Raw genomic sequence first — 16,763 nt, 5'->3', positions numbered from 1 at the left:
ATCCAGGCCAAAGTTAGGCATCCTTGTCCTTAAATAAGGCTTGCCCAGATGTGTTGAACGACAGTGGTCTATCATCCTTGCCCAGGTAGTGATGTGGGGGGATTGGAGTCCAGCTGATTGAGTGAGGACCAGGTTGGGAGAGGTGAATTGAGACTTAGATGTGGGGCTAGCTTCTGGCTCAATTAGGGGGCAACAAGCTTGTTGGGTGGGGAGTCCTTTTGTGTGTGTTCCTTGCCCAATCTCAAGCCATTACCCAATTCTGTGGGTTTGTGGTTTAGGGCTGTTTAAGTACAAGGGGACTAGCTTCTCTATGGGTTAGGAAATTCTGCCACTCGTTGCTTGTCATAGAGAAAAGTGCGCAGGAGAGATAGTGTGTGGTCAACATGGCCGAAATCAGGCGATTTGGTTTTAATTGCACAGCACAACATCACAATGCAACTAGATTCTGTTTTTTTTAATGCTTGTCCTACTCCCCACTCCACTCCTGTTTCTCAATACAAGCATCCCTTGTGTTAGGAAGGTGCTTGTTAGCATCTAAGTGGGGTGAGAATATCTAATATGCTATTAGAATGGAATAGAATTCTTTATTGGCCAAGTGTGATTGGACACACAAGGAATTTGTCTTTGGTGCATATGCTCTCAGTGTACATAAGGAGAATAAAAATACATTCATCAAGAATAAAAAGTTACAACGCTTAGTGATAGTCAATTTGGCAGATGCTTTCTTTAAATACTTGGGTTGGAATTGCAATGAAATTGCAACTGATAGACAAGATTACTAATAAGCTATCAAATTGTACTAAGAAATAATAAAAACAATATAAATTGAAAGATGCAAGCAACATTTTTTTACAAGAAGAGTATTCAACTCCTCTGCTCGTAATAAAATTCCGTATACCAGCAGGCTGGAAATTTTAGGCCTGGATAATGTTGAACTACGCCATCTACATTCCGACCTGAGTTTAATGCACAAGATAGTCTGCCATAAAGTCCTACCTGTTAATGACTACTTTTACTTCAACTGCAATGACACAAGGGCTATCAATAGATACAAACTAAATGTAATCCGTTCTAATATTGATTGCAGGAAAAACAATTTCAGCAACAGAGTAGTTAATGTATGGAACACCCTACCTGATCCTGTTGTTAGTTCCTCTAACCCCCCTACCTTTTACCTTAAGCTGTCTACCATGGACCTTACACATTTCTTAAGAGGTCCCTAAGGGGGCGTGCATAAACGCACCAGCATGCCTACCGTCCCTGTCCTACTGTCCCCATTTATATGTACTCTTTTTATGTGTTTATGGCTATGTTTTCCTTATTTACATCCATTTATTTGTGCCATTTTTTTCATGTGTTTTCATGCTTGTTTCCTTGTACTTGTTGACAAAAAAAAAACATGGTTATAGTCATAAGCGGGGAGAGATAGATACTAGGAAGGAAGAGAAGAATAATAGTATTCTTGGTAAATTATTGACAGTGTTGTGGGAATTAGTTGTTAAGCAGAGTGATGCCGTTTTGGGGAAAAACTGTTTCCAGATTTTTAAAAAAAATCTCCAGATATTTTGTGGGTAAATATTTGGAGATTTCTCTTAAGTAGCAGTTGGATTTCTCCTATTAGAAACACCAGAATTCGGTTGGGTGTAGGATAACCACAGCTGGCTTACATTCCCTCCCATGTTATGATTGTGACCCAATCCCCCTTCTCCTTGCTGGTATTTGTTAAGCTCAGCTCTCCTCTCCTTTGGCCCAGCATGTAAATACAACGGTAGGGTTGGCCAACTTAGTTCCTTCTGGGGTTGTGTTGACTTCTAGCTCTCCCTCCCTTGAACTTGCATGCCTTGTTGAGAATTGTGATCCGGCAGCTTAGGAAGAGCTTTCTACGTGTGTAACTATTTGAATCGTCTTCTTTCCACATCCTAGGTAAACAGTGTTGGGTCTCAGGGATAATCAACCCGGGTTAAGAGGTGTTTGACTCAGTGAGAAAAATTAGGCTTTTTCTGGCTTAGGGCAAGCCTTGGAGGAAGTCACGGTGTCTCCTTTTAAGATTGATTGGAGTTGGGAGGACCAACATTGCTTAGAAGATTTGGCGAACTGTGTTGTGTTTCTGAGAGATAAACATCCCAGCCTCGCTTCCTCTCACGACCTTCCTTCTGTCTCTGAAATTTGGCCACCTGGTTGCCCCTTGGGGATTGCAAAGTCGTGATATATACTTTCTCTCCTCCCCTTCTCTCCCTGTCCCTTTCACACACACACAGACACACACACATTGGCTGTGCTGACATGGAAAATCCGTCTGCCTCCCTCCCCCTCGCCCTCCCCTCAAAAACACAGAAAAAGTCACGAAACTCGCTCCTTTATTCAACCAATGGGAGCAAAGAAGTACAAAGACATGAATACAGAGAGAAAAGGTGGGTGGGTGGGTGGGAATGGTAGAGACCCCTGGCAAGGGATAAGTGCCAGCCAATGCTTTTACGAGGAAAGCACCAGAAGCCAACTGGCCAGAGATATTCCTAAGTGTAACTATTCTTCTCCCAATTTCATAGTCCAAGGAGCAGAAGATATTTTGTGCCGCTAAACTTTGGGATTTCTTTACCTGCAAGAAATTTCTCCAAGTTGGCCATCCCATAAGAGACCCCTGCAAAGCGGTGAGTACAATCAGGGGTTGAAGCAAGGATTGTGTTGGAATGATGTGTCTCTGTGTGTGTGTATGTGTATGAAATTTCACGCAAAAATATATTCGTTGCCCACAACCAACGTCAGACATGATATCTAGTATCTGCAGTCCGATACACGAGAAAAGCTATTTCATTTAGTCCTCCTTAGCCAGGATGCCAAAGAAATATTGAGATGCAAACATTTGGAGCATCTGGTTATCATGGCCAGAGGAATTCTGGAAGTTGCCAACAGTTTTGGATGATGCTGAGTTAGGGAAACCCCCAAATTCTCCACGATGGCACCTATGGCTTGATTCTATCTTGGTTTTTAATTATTGAATTGAGTTACTGAATAAATCCATTTTCTGGAAAGGTATAATTAGTTACCTAACATTTAATTTATATTTGTTTGTGTGTGTTATGAATTTCCACTTTATATACATAAGAATATTCAGTACTTCACAAAATAGTTTTACGTAAGTGGCTATTATATTTATTGTACATGTAAATCTGAATCTATACATAGATAAAATATTTTATGAATGAAGGCAAACATGCATGTCCCAGATCCTGCAAAATATTTTACATCTAGCCGATAAGAATTTTCAATATTTCTCAGTTTTATATAACTGAGTATCATACACACACGTGCATTAGATAAGAATTTTCAATGTTTCATTAGTTAGTTTTACGTAAGTGAATAATTTACATCATTTAAAAAAAAAAATCAGGTCATTGTTAAAGTCTAGTTAGCATATAAATAACAATGGCAACAATCAGCACAGTGTAAATCATAAGATACGATAAAGAAATACAGCAATTTCTATCCAGTGAACGACTAATTATTTAAGACATCATTGCAAGCTGGACTAGTAAGAGTTTATGTTAAGTGAAATCCACATTATGAATGCAGCCTAACATTCTTATACAATGATAAATAATTGAAACATTATTTAGAATGTTTTGAAGGCGGGCAAGTGCATTTATTTATTTATTTTTCCAGAAATGAAACTTGGTGGCAAATGGGAGGTTTAGTCTTGGGTTGGACAGGTTTAATCCTGGCTCTCTCCTGATCAATGGTGAAAAGAGTCAGGTTCTACATTTAGGCAAGAAAAACGAAATGCACAGCTACAGTATAGATGGTACCTTGCTCAATAGTAGTAACTGTGAGAGGGATCTTGGAGTCCTAGTGGACAACCATTTAAATAGGAGCCAGCCGTGTGCAGCAGCTGCCAAAAAAGCAAACACAGTTCTAGGCTGCATCAACAGAGGGATAGAATCAAGATCACGTGAAGTGTTGATACCTCTTTATAATGCCTTGGTAAGGCCACACTTGGGATACTGCATTCAGTTCTGGTCGCCACGATGTAAAAAAAGATGTGGAGATTCTAGAAAGAGTGCAGAGAAGAGCAACAAAGAGGATTAGGGGACTGGAGACTAAAACATATGAGGAACGGTTGCAGGAACTGGGTATGTCTAGTTTAATGAAAAGAAGGACTAGGGGAGACATGATAGCAGTGTTCCAATATCTCAGGGGTTGCCACAGAGGAGAGGGAGTCAAACTATTCTCCAAGGCACCTGAGGGTAAAACAAGAAGCAATGGGTGGAAACTAATCAAGGAGAGAAGCAACTTAGAACTGAAGAGAAATTTCCTGACAGTGAGAACAATTAATCAGAAGTCTTTAAGAAGATTTTGGATAGCCATTTGTCTGAAATGGTATAGGGTTTCCTGCCTAGGCAGGGGGATGGACTAGAAGACCTCCAAGGTCCCTTCCAATTCTGCTATTGTATTGTATTCCACCTTGAGGGATGAAAATGGACCATCCACCTGCTCAAGCAGGCAGGGCAAATACAGCTGAGCAAGGCAAGAGATGGTTTTGCAGGAAGTGAGGTGGGGATGATATTATTTGTCTCTCTATCCAGATATGGAGTCTTGGCAAGAAAACTGGAGGGATAACCCAGTGCAAACGGTCCCTATTGGAGCAGAGATCGAAGGAACAGGTGAGTGATGTTTTGGAAAACAAAACCATAATTTTGTCTCGTTTTTGACAGGCCACTAAGTTGGCCTCGGCAAGTCCCTGCACCTCTGACCCAAACAGAGGAAACACGCGGAGCATGTCTTCTTCTGGAATTCTTGCCAAATCCTTCCCCAGCTGTGGCCACATGTTTATAAGTAGGTGTGCAACCGGAAAGCAAGGGGTGTCTGCCTATGCTCCACTCTGGGACATGTGACCAGGAGGGATGAAGGAAGAATCAAGATCACATAAAGTGTTGATGCCGCTTTATAATGCCTTGGTGAGGCCACACTTGGGATACTGCATTCAGTTCTGGTCGCCACGATGTAGAAAAGATGTGGAGACTCTAGAAAGAGTGCAGAGAAGAGCAACAAAGATGATTAGGGGACTGGAGACTAAAACATATGAAGAACGGTTGCAGGAACTGGGTATGTTTAGCTTAAGAGAAAGAAGGACTAGGGGAGACATGATAGCAGTCTTCCAATATCTCAGGGGTTGCCATAAAGAAGAGGGAGTCAAGCTATTCTCCAAGGCACCTGAGGACAGAACAAGAAGCAATGGGTGGAAACTAATCAAGGAGAGAAGCAACTTAGAACTGAGGAGAAATTTCCTGACAGTTAGAACAATTAATCAGTGGAACAGAAGTTGCCTCCAGGAGTTGTGAATGCCCCAACACTGGAAGTCTTTAAGAAGATATTGGATAGCCATTTGTCTGAAATGATATAGGGTTTCCTGCCTAGGCAGGGGTTTGGACTAGAAGACCTCCCAGGTCCCTTCCAACTCTGCTATTGTATTGTATTGTATTGTGTTGTGTTGTGTTGTGTTGTGTTGTGTTGTGTTGTGTTGTGTTGTATTGTATTGTATTGTATTGTATTGTATTGTATTGTATTGTATTGTATTGTATTGTATTGTAAGAAAGCTGAGAATGGAAGAGTAATATCAACTTTTGGAGTGGCTTCCCAACTGGCTCTTCCAGTCACACTTGGCCAACAAAGAATTATATTCTATCGGATTGCAACCAGAGTGCGGTGGGAGCTTCTCTAAAGCTGTTTTTGGTGCATTTAAAAACTTTTGTTTGTCCTTGACTGGCTTCTTCTCATCCCAAATTTGGAACACTTCTGCTCACCTTTTGGAGAGTTACCATGCAGATAAAGGATAGACAGATAGAGAGAGCCCTGACTTTTTCGTCGAAATGCCTGTCCAACATTTCTGGCTAGAAAGAGTAAGAAAATGTAGACATTTTGCTAGAGTTGAGCTCAGCTCCTATGGATTTCATCCATAGGATTCGTCTGGCAGCGAGATGGGAAAAAAGTTGGCCCTGCCTTATTTGGTGGTGGCTTGTTTACAGACAGCCCTCGACTTACAATAGTTCATTTAATGACCGTTCAAAGTTATAACGGCACTGGGAAAAAAAAGTGACTTATGACTGTTCAGACCACATACTAAATTCAGATGCTTGGCAACGGATTCATATTTATGACGGTCGCAACATCCCGGGGGCCCCTTTTGCGACTTTCTGACAAGCCAAGTCAACGGGGAAGCCAGATTGACAGGTCAGCCGTCTTACTCACTTAACAACTGCAGTGATTGACTTAACAAACGGGGCAAGAAAAGTTGTAAAATAGGGCCAAACTCACTTCACACATGCCTCACTTAGCAACAGAAATTTTGGGCTCAGTGGTGGTCGTAAGTCGAAGACTACCTGCGTGAGGTCATTTATTTATTTGAAACTTGACATTTTCTGGTGGTTTCCCATCCCAACAATAATCAGGACTAACCTTGCTTAGGTTTTTGTTTGAAAAATCTACCTAGGTTGCCAGGTGCCAAGATTTGCTGTGGCATCAGCTTCAAAGAAATAAACATTATTCCATGTTTGTGTCCTGCATGAATATTGAGGCCACAAATGCAGAGAGAGCAATGGGCTGTAACTATCTCGATGATGATGATGATGATGATGATGATGATGATGATGATGATGATGATTATATGATTGTATCACAGCGCCCAGTTGTTTCGCCGGATTTGGCATTGATTACTAGTCGGGCCCCACCCAGGGGCCTAGGACGTCGTAACGTATTTTCGTAATATACGTGCAGATCCAAGCAGTGCAGCTTTTTGCATTTGACTGATGGTGATTTTGTCAAGTTTTAACTGTTTTAAATGTAATTCCAGTGCTTTTGGAATAGCACCCAGTGTGCCGATTACCACTGGAATTACCACTGCTGGTTTGTGCCATAATCGTTGAATTTCAATTTTTAAGTCCTGGTATTTCTCAATTTTTTCATGTTCCTTCTCGTTGACCCTGCTATCACCTGGTATTGCGATGTCTATGATTGTAACCTTATTTTTCTCAACCAGTGTGATGTCTGGTGTGTTATGCGCCAGTATTTTGTCCGTTTGTATATGAAAATCCCATAGGATCTTGACCATCTGATTGTTGTTGTTGTTGTTGTTGTTATTGTTGTTGTTAATCAGGCTATTGCTCATTCTAGCAATGAGTCTGGATACATATAGTAAAAGAATATGAACACCTCTTACATTCTTTTTCTCTCTCTTTACATTCCACAAGACTTTTTGGAAGAGTACAGGAAGATTTTCCAAGATGATTTTGGTGACATGGGATCCTGGTTTCTACAAGAAAATGAGATGGAGCAGCAGCTGCCAAGCTGGACTGGTGGAAGTTACCTTGCTGAACTGGAAGGTTTTGAGAAGACCGTGCCAATCCATGAATCCCTTAGCTTAAAAGGTAACTAGCATCCTGGCCAGCAGTGGAAGTTGGGATGCAGTCCCAGCATAAGCATCCCAAGTTATTTATCCAACTGGTGCTTTATAAGGATTCCGTCTTCATTTTAAGAGGGTGCATGAATTTGCATTTTTCCTCTTCCCCTTCCATCTCTCTTTTCTCTGGAATCCATTACACTGTTATGAAAATTCAAGCAGGAATGATGTTATTTTCTTTCTCTTTTTTAAAGGCTTTATTTTAAACATTAAACAAATCTGAGAGGGAAAGATTAAACAAAATTAAGAATAGTGTGGGGGCAGGTTCATAGAGATTTGAATTTAAATGTTGCTAACTATTTTCTTTAACCATGAAACAGTATTTCAATTTTAATAGAAGTGCGACTGATGGATATTCTTTTTAAAAAAATACGTTTTATGAAAAGTGTGCAAATAAAGTATGTTTGTAACTGTATTGAAGTTGGAAGTTGCCCTTTTTATTCATGGCAGTTTTTCTCTCCTTATTTTTTTAGTAATCATGAATTGTTGTCATCATCAAATCCCCCCAAATTAAAATTTTCATTTCTTTTCATTTCAAGCAAAGTGTTCAAAAGCGGTCTCCAAAGTGTTCTTCTCTTTTAATCAAAGTTTTTAGTCTCACCATTTCAGCCAGCTCCATTAATTTCACCCTCCATTCTTCCATTGTGGAAATCTGCAGCTCCTTCTAGCTCTGTGCTTGCAAAAGGTCTTGGTGCTTTTATCATATATAAAACCAAAATCCCATGTTTTTTTTTCTCAAACTGCTTATCCAACGATTTTCAAGAAATCATCTATGAACGACCCTAAGTGTCCCTTTAGCAATAGAGTTATAAGCAGCAGAAAATGCACCATCCCACAGACCACACACCATCACTGTAAGAACAAACATTAATGAAATGATCTCTTTTTCTTTGGAGGTTTTCCTGAGTACACCAAGACCATTGTGGAATTGAAACAGGTTTCTTCTGATCCAGACTACAGGGAACCGTACCATGATGGTGAGTTTTGGTTGATTTTACGACTTCAGTAACATACGACTTCAGCAACAGAGTGGTCAATGCCTGGAATGCACTACCTGACACTGTGGTTTCTTCCCCAAACCCCCAAAACTTTAACCTTAGACTGTCGGCCTCACCCCATTCCTAAGAGGTCTATAAGGGGTGTGCATAAGCGCACCAAAGTGCCTACTGTGCCTGTCCTAATATTCCCTTGTATTCGTATTCATTTCATGAATTCATAATCATGGAGACTGTAGAAAGAGTGCAGAGAAGAGCAACAAAGAGGATTAGGGGACTGGAGGCTAAAACATATGAGAAACAGTTGCAGGAACTGGTTATGTCTAGTCTGATGAAAAGAAGGACTAGGGGAGACATGATAGCAGAGTTCCAATATCTCAGGGGTTGCCACAAAGAAGAGGGAGTCAAGCTATTCTCCAAGGCACCTAAGGGTAGAACAAGAAGCAACAGATGGCAACTAATCAAGGAGAGAAGCAACTTAGAACTGAGGAGAAATTTCCTGACAGTTAGAACAATTAATCAGTGGAACAGCTTGCCTCCAGAAGTTGTGAATGCCCCAACACTGGAAGTCTTTAAGAATATTTTGGATATCCATTTGTCTGAAGTGGTATAGGGTTTTCCTGCCTAGGCAGGAGGTTGGACTAGAAGACCTCCAAGGTTCCTTCCAACTCTGCTATTGTATTTGTATTTGTACTGTATTTATTTGTACGGATGTCTATACTTATATCTGTTATTTAATTCATGCTTGATGAAATAAATACATACATAAAAATAAATAAATAAAAAATATTTGGAAGGAGAGAAGGGGGAGTAGAGAAAGCTTGTGACGCTAAGAGGAAATACTTGTGCTTTCTGACATGTGGGGTTTAAACTCTCACAACTACCAGATTCTCATTTGATGAGAAATGAAGATGAACAGGTTCATTTATTTATTAAACACATTTAAGTGGCTGCCAAACTCACACATGGTGACTCAAACCTCACTGCCAATTGATTCAAACTTCAATGTTTGGAATATTTAAAGCAGAACAGATGCTCACTTTTGACTCAATTTTTGTAGCTTCTAGTTTCAGGTGGCAATTTGTACTGTGTTGGCCATGATTCTTGATGTTTCTCCTTGCTTAAAGCTGAAAAGTGGTTTTTTTTTTTTTTTTTAGTAATCTAGGCACTATTTTCAGCCATCCATTAATAATGCAGGTTAAAGTTATAACCTCCTTGAGATTTTTAGGCCCTCCTTTTTGTGCTTTATTCTTTTATCTTCTTGACCTGTTTTTTTTTAATTTTGCATTTATGTCTATGTGTTTTCTTTAAAAACCTAAAAAACCCCAAAAGTTTAAACTTTTTGTTTAATTATTATATTGCCAAAGCCTAAAGAGTACCAAAGAGTGAAAAATTAAAATATTAAAGGCAAAATAAATAAATAAAAAATAGAACAAAGTAAAATGTTGCAATAAAGAATTTATTGCCCAATCTCCTCTTCATTCTTTTCCCCCAACCAGTAGCCTTCGGTTAAATATTAAGCCCAGATACCTTTCAACAACACCTTTGAGACATGTAAATATTTATGCTATACTTTTGATATGTAATAATAAACATTGGGCATGTTTACTTGTATCTGTTCAAATAATTTCATTTGCGTTTTTTTTTTAGTTAGTTGCTTTACTTATTTTTCTTGGAAGTCATATTGCAAATATCTAAATTTGCCTCGCTAGTAATGTGACTTATACAGCCCAGGGTGGGCTTCTGGGGGTTTGCAGGGGTTCGGGGGAACCTCTAGCTAAGATTATGTGTAGTTCAGAGAAGCCCCAAATCCCACTCCTGGCTGGCCCTGCCCCCCCCCCCCCCCCGCCTCTCTCCTCCCAAGAGTCCCCATGTGGCCCATTTTGGATGCAGGTAAGTCCAGGGCGTGCGTGGAGGATGGGGGAGGGCGAAAAGCGGGCCTATTGGACGTTCAGACATTTTCGCCCTTCCGGAGGCTCGAGGAAAGCCTCTGGAGCCCAGGGAGGGCAAAAACGTCCCTCCCCCTTGTAGTGCAGGAGGCAGACTAGGCCACACCCACTCAGCAACCGGGAAGAGAACCCCTTGCTAAAATTTTTGAAGCCCACCCGTGTATATAAGGGAATTGTTCCTGTTTAAATGTGGTCCTGTTATAACTATATACTGTAGCTTAGCCAACGTTGCACACTCAGTGAAGGAGAAAGATTTCTTCAGGCTCTTCTATGAATCATTTTGAAAATGGTAAAGTTAGGAAAGAATACCTTACATGTACCTGTTTAAAGGGAAGTGAGATGGGCTATGTCACAAGTCCTTAGGGGCGTTTCTTAGTGCATGCAAGAGGGCGGATTAAAGAAAGCAGCTCTCCCCTTCTCCTCCTTTTAAAAACATCCTATATGCAATTAGTTAAATTGGTCATGGCTTTGGAGTAAGACAGAGCAGGAAGCAACATAACAGCGCAATACAAATTACTGCCTCTGTGTGTCAACTGACACAACTGGGAGTTAAAGCAACAAGAGGAAGTGAAGGTTTAAAAACTTTGCCGAAATGTTGTAAGGCTGCCAGTCATCAGCCTTCCCCCAAAACGTTCCCCTTTAGAAAGGTTAGACTATCCATCCCATGGTTCCCTGCCAGCACAACTCTCTGGGAATTATGGGAATTGGCGCATGCATCTGAAGTGTGGATGAGGAGTAGGTGGAATAATAATAATAATAATAGTAATAATAAACAACTACTGTGCTACTACAACAGGAATATTGCAGTATTTGCCCCAATGTTGGTATAGCATAAAAGGCAATTTTCATTATATGTCGATATGAGAATTCTTCTGAAGTTTCCCAGGCAAGGCACTTATCAGAAGTCACTAGTCTCATTTATCAGAGAAGTGGGAAGTTGTAGAGTTGCAATGTGTTAGAAGATCATCTAGTCCAACCTTCTGCAATGGGTAGGAGAATCAGTTACACCATCAGAATCAGAATAGAGAGCTGGAAGGGACCTTGGAAGTCTGCCTGCTCAAGCAGGAGATCCTATACTATTTCAGACTGTCCAGTCTCTTCTTGAAAAACCTCCAGTGATGAAGCACTCAAAATGTCTGAAGGCAAGTTGTTCCACTGGTTAATTGAAGATTAATTAATGAGAGAGGATTATCCAGTCTTTTCTTCAAAACTTCTGGATGCGGACAACCCATACCTTCAATAGATAGACCATTCCTTAGATCTTACCATCACAATACTTTAACTTCTTCTTTCTTCTGTAGAAAAATAGGGACCATCTTTGGTGGGAAGGTAATAGCGTTCCGTGGGCCTTCAGCGTTTAGTCATGCCGGCCACATGACCACGGAGACGTCTTCAGACAGTGCTGGCTCTTCGGCTTTGAAACGGAGATGAGCACTGCCCCCTCGAGTCAGGAATGACTAGGACATATGTGCGAGGGGAACCTTTACCTGTTATAGAACCCTATGCTTATAGAAAGACACAAGATGAGTAAAGTGGTAGGACTACTGTTCCCCCATGATTCTGATGACACCTGTATTTTGAATCTCCTGCAGCTTCAAGAATGGTGCACCAACAACAAGACAGTGTCCCCCACAGCCTTGAGGGCCCCAGTGGCCTCTCGGCTGCTCCTCAGCCTTGGTATGTTCTGTATCCCGATTCTCCTGGAGAACAGGTGTCTTCTGCTCAACTTCCTCCTGGAGATCAGCAAGAACAACAGAAGGAAGGTAAAATCTCAGATTTGCGTGAGTTTGTATAATTCCTGTCCTCCAAACTACCCTTCAAGTTCCTGAATTTTTTTTTTTAAAAAAAACTCGTTTTCAACATGCTTTAGAAATTTTTGGGTGATATTTCTCAACTTGCATTATCACTCTGTGTGTGCAGGCATGTTTGTCTTTATTTTCACATATTTTCTCACGGACCTTTTTAACCTAAAAAAAAGGTCCATGAGAAATTTGTGAAATTTAATGGCAGCATAAGAAGCCCTGTCAGTTGGAGTGGTGCAGAGGTCTAGAGGTGGCGCTCACAATCAGGAGGCTGTGAGTTCGATCCTAGGTAGGTATTTCTCTCTCTGGGCACACTGAGAATATACGTATCTGCTGAACAAAACTCCGCATTGGCGACAGGAAGGGCATCTGGCCATTAAAACACTCTGCTAGCTCCATTCAATTGCCCAAACTCCACCCCCTCCAAGGCATTATGGGGTCATTAAATGAAGATGATAAGAAGCCCTGTCAATTGCTCATTGCAAGATCTTACTCTAGTGCAGTGTTTCTCAACCTCAGCAATTTTAAGTTATATGGACTTCAACTCCCGGAATTCCTCAACCAGCAGCAGATTTAAGCACCCCGCAGGCCAGATCTGGCGCGTGGGCCTTGAGTTTGACACCCCTGGTCTAGAGGTTAAAGAACCAGGCTAGGAACTAGCAGACTGTGAGTTCTAGACCCGTTTTAGGCATGAAAGCTGGCTGGGAGACTCTGGGCCAACCGGATAGAGTTCTGTGAGTTCTATAATAACCTGAACCATGAACCAACCAGCCAATCATGTGCTTCATTAAAACGTGCTTTGCACCATACGCTATTTGGCCTTTAAGGCAGTGGCCCCCAACCTGGACCCCAGGGACCGGTTCCGTGGAGAGAGGTCCTTCCGTGGGCCAGAGGGTGTGTGTGGTTTCATGTGCAGCCTGCATCCTGCGGATTGGGCTTCGCTTGTTTGCACAGCCAGGTTTCCACCATTTTGCGGACCGGTGCCGATCCATGGACTGGGAGTTGGGGACCCCTGCTTGAAGGGACTGGTTGAAAGGATTGTGTGAATGCAAGCTCTCTCTCTCTCTCTCTCTCTCGCTCTCCCTCTCTCTCTCTCTCTCTCTCTCTCTCTCTTTGTGTGTGTGTGTGTGTGTGTGTGTTTCTTGTCCTTTTGTAAGGCTTTGATCTTGCAGGGCTTACAAGATTTCATGCTTACGTCCCTGTTCATCCATTGTCGTTGCCTTTAGAATATTGGATTGAATCCCTTGGTCCCGATTCAGGCAGCCAATCCAGTGCCTTGGACAGCGATTCTTGCCAATGCGATTCGCCAATCAGGAGCCAGAAAAAACGGGAACGTAGAGACCTGGCTGATAGCAAGAACACCAACGCTTTACCTAGAGATCGGGCAGGTAATGTTGACTGGGGAGCATGGGTTGGGAGACTACAGCAACCCATAAGGCCCTGACACGAAACTTCAGGTCTTAAAGGGTCTGGAGTGACAATGACTTTTTAAATTGCTTGCCCAAACATTAAGGTCAGGTATGATGTTGACTTCTCAGGGGTGACTCCAAAATTAAGAAATGTCCTATATTTGGGGTACCTGCCATTCTGTTCCTCTGGCTTTGAATTACAATACAGTAGTCCTCCGACTTACAACTATAGTTGAGCCTAAATTTCTGTTGTTAAGTGAGACATTTGTTAAGTGAGTTTTGCCCCATTTTACGACTTAAATGACTTAAAAGTCGTTTAAGCAGCCCATTTTTTTCAAGGTTTTTTTTTCTCTCCTTTTTCATTTTTTTTCTCTCTCCCTTCCTTCCTTCATTCTTCCTCCCTCCCTCCCTCTCCTTCTCTCTCCCCCCCCCCCCCCGTTTCATTTCTTTTAAGGCTGCCTCTATTTTTAAGTGGCGTATCCTGAAGGCAGTTTTTTTCCTCTTCTGGCTGCAATGAAGAGCTGTGCTCATTTGAGTCCACAGCACCGTTTCCAAGTCACCCCTCTTCACCCCTTGTTTTTATGGCAGGGGCGGGACCCATTCAATTATGGCGCTTTTTGCTGGAGCTCCTGCAGGATGGCTCTTTTTTTTAAAAAAATAATTTTTATTTTATTTTTAATTTTCAAAACAAACACAACACAAAGAATCCTCCTTGTAGAAAGCGTATCAGTTGGTTACAAAAGGCTTTCCTGCATCTCTTCCACAGTCATCAACCATAATTCATATTAACTCAAGTGTTTTAACTCAGATATTTATACAGGTTACCGTCATCATACCTCCATTTTCATTTGACTATAATTGATAAACGTCCTTCATCATAAAATATACCAAGATTTAAAACCTAACCACATGCTGGCATTTCATTTGCTATTTCTAAAATCCTCCAATAACACTGACTCCTTATGACAGGGGTGTCCAAACTTGGCAACTTTAAGACTTGTGGACTTCAACTCCCAGAATTCCCCAGCCAGCAGAGCTGGCTGGGGAATTCTGGGAGTTGAAGTCCACAAGTCTTAAAGTTGCCAAGTTTGGACACCCCTGCCTTATGGCCTATTCTACCTGAACAGCCATAATATTTAGTAATAAAAAATTCAAATCGTTTTCAAGTAACCCCTCTTCACCCCTTGTTTTCATGGCAGGGGCCGGACCCATTCAATTATGGCGCTTTTTGTTGGAGCTCCTGCAAGATGGCTCTTGCCAAGCCCTCATCCGTTGGACAGGGAACGACTGGGAATTCAAGCTCTGTGACCCCCACGAGGTGAGTCCCCCTCGCCCTCCCCTCATCTATGTACAACCCATGCTGCTCTTCCCTTGTGGCAAAGCGTCTCTCAGGAATGCAGAAATGCAGAAACCCTACAGAAAGCAGGGTTTGGATGGGGACGTTCTCCTCAGGATGACATCGTTTTGTTAAATCAAGGGCTTAGTCGAACCTATGGTCCCTTTTGGGAGAGGGGGCGGTCTATAAGTGTGAATAAAGTAAAGTAAGTAAGTCAGGGACCGTCCGGAGGGTGGGGGAGGCTGTTTTCGCCCTCCCCAGGCTCCTATAAAGCCTCTGGAGCCTGGGGAGGGCGAAGTCCTTCTTTTCATTAAACTAGACATACCCAGTTCCTGAACCTAGAGAAGAAACATCATGGCCCCATTCACTGCGGCCCTCCCTCTCCCTCAATTGCTAAAATGGTCTCTGTGGTTAGCTTGAGTAGCCACAACAGGCAAAGGCAAGGCAGCATGTGGTATTATCTGGGTACAAAGCCACAAGTAAGCGACGCTTGAGTAAGGAGTCGGGCTAAAATGGGCTTCTGGTTATCAATGCCAGTGGATTGCTTACTCATTCCTCCACTCCACTCCCCGGCCCCCCTCCCTCTCGTTTCCTGCTAGGTGGCCAGGCGCTGGGGCAAACGTAAGAACAAGCCCCGCATGACGTACGAGAAACTGAGTCGGGGGCTGCGCTACTATTACCACAAGAACATCATCCACAAGACCAGCGGGCAGCGTTACGTCTACCGCTTCGTTTGCGACATCCAGGGCCTGCTGGCCGAACTGGATAAGAAATTACAGATTTAGCACGCGGCCGCCTTCAAAGAGAAACCTTTTCTTCATTCCTTACGCACCAAAAACCTCGGAAGAGAAAGCAGGACGGGCTCCCTCGGAGAAGACTCTGGTCTCCTTTTAAGCTACGTTCTAAAACAAGACGGGTGTGAGACATGCTGGCGCTGGGCTGCAGAGTAGGGGGCAGACCCTCTCTGGATGGGGCCGAGCAAAAGGAAAAAAAACACCCCACAACAGTGGGTTTTTTTTTCTGGGGGCAGGGAAGTTATTGCTTGCGTGGGGTGGGATAGGTAAAAATAATCCTCCCCTCACCCCACCCCCAAATAGAATCGGGGTCTTGATCCTAGCTTTAGAGAAGGGAGGCAGCCAATACACACTGGCTAAAAGTATAGAATATTTGGCAAATGAAAGCATGGCCATTACTTCTCTTGATTCAAGGAGTAAAAAACTGGTAGGATTTGATCCCCATTAAACATCTCGATTCTCACAGACAGTTTGGAGGAGGAGGAGGAATACCATTCTCGAGGATATCTGCTCTCCCCGCTCTCCTAACACACACAGCATCCCCTTCCTTCTCCTTCAGCCATTTATTAAACCATTTAAAACAGGGCTCTGCCTCTCATAGCGGAAAAGAGGTTCTCCGTGGTGAGCTCGTTTTTGGAACTCCTCCTTGTGGGCCCCACTGCTTTTAAGCAGACCTTAAGTATCTGCTTCCATCTGTGCCTTTGTAAGGAAGACAGCAAGTGGGCTTTTTAAAGAGCCGTTGCTGTTTTTTAGAGGTCAACATTATATCGGCCTCAAGGTCAGAAATCTTTGTACATAGGGGTTAGAAAAATGCAGTTTTCTTTTTGATATATTGATTGTAAACTACGTCAGTTCTGAAAGTTGGCAATGAAACCTGAAATAAAGTAAAAAAACCCAACACATCATTTTTTTAAATGAAAAAAAACCACAATTAATTGATGGACTGAGCAAAGGTAGAATTGTAAGCTTTGACGGATTCGGAAGCAGCTTGTTCTGACGCAGCTCCCCAAACACAACAAACCCTCTGT

At 42.3% G+C, this 16,763-nt stretch overlaps 1 protein-coding gene across 6 annotated transcripts in view; it reads left to right on the top strand.

Moving 5' to 3' along the window:
* The window catches only part of ETV2 (ETS variant transcription factor 2), a 24,959-nt gene extending 8,196 nt beyond the window's left edge, over positions 1-16,763 (top strand). For 3 of the 6 annotated variants that reach the window (XM_081961826.1, XM_081961825.1, XM_081961824.1), the window contains exons 3-10: positions 2,547-2,648; positions 4,581-4,658; positions 7,242-7,418; positions 8,347-8,427; positions 11,987-12,157; positions 13,423-13,584; positions 14,805-14,923; positions 15,541-16,762. In XM_081961826.1, the coding sequence (XP_081817952.1) occupies positions 4,583-4,658; positions 7,242-7,418; positions 8,347-8,427; positions 11,987-12,157; positions 13,423-13,584; positions 14,805-14,923; positions 15,541-15,726 (972 nt within the window). In that variant the 5' untranslated portion in view covers positions 2,547-2,648; positions 4,581-4,582 and the 3' untranslated portion in view covers positions 15,727-16,762. Of the gene's footprint in view, positions 1-1,375; positions 1,924-2,546; positions 2,649-4,580; positions 4,659-7,241; positions 7,419-8,346; positions 8,428-11,986; positions 12,158-13,422; positions 13,585-14,804; positions 14,924-15,540 lie in introns of those variants that run through there. The other 3 variants (XM_081961827.1, XM_081961829.1, XM_081961828.1) reach the window with 2 other exon arrangements.

This window comes from Natrix helvetica (genome assembly GCF_964273705.1).
Source record: "Natrix helvetica genome assembly, chromosome: 9".
Classification (NCBI taxonomy): domain Eukaryota; kingdom Metazoa; phylum Chordata; class Lepidosauria; order Squamata; family Natricidae; genus Natrix; species Natrix helvetica.
This window is presented reverse-complemented; position numbering and strand designations above follow the sequence as displayed.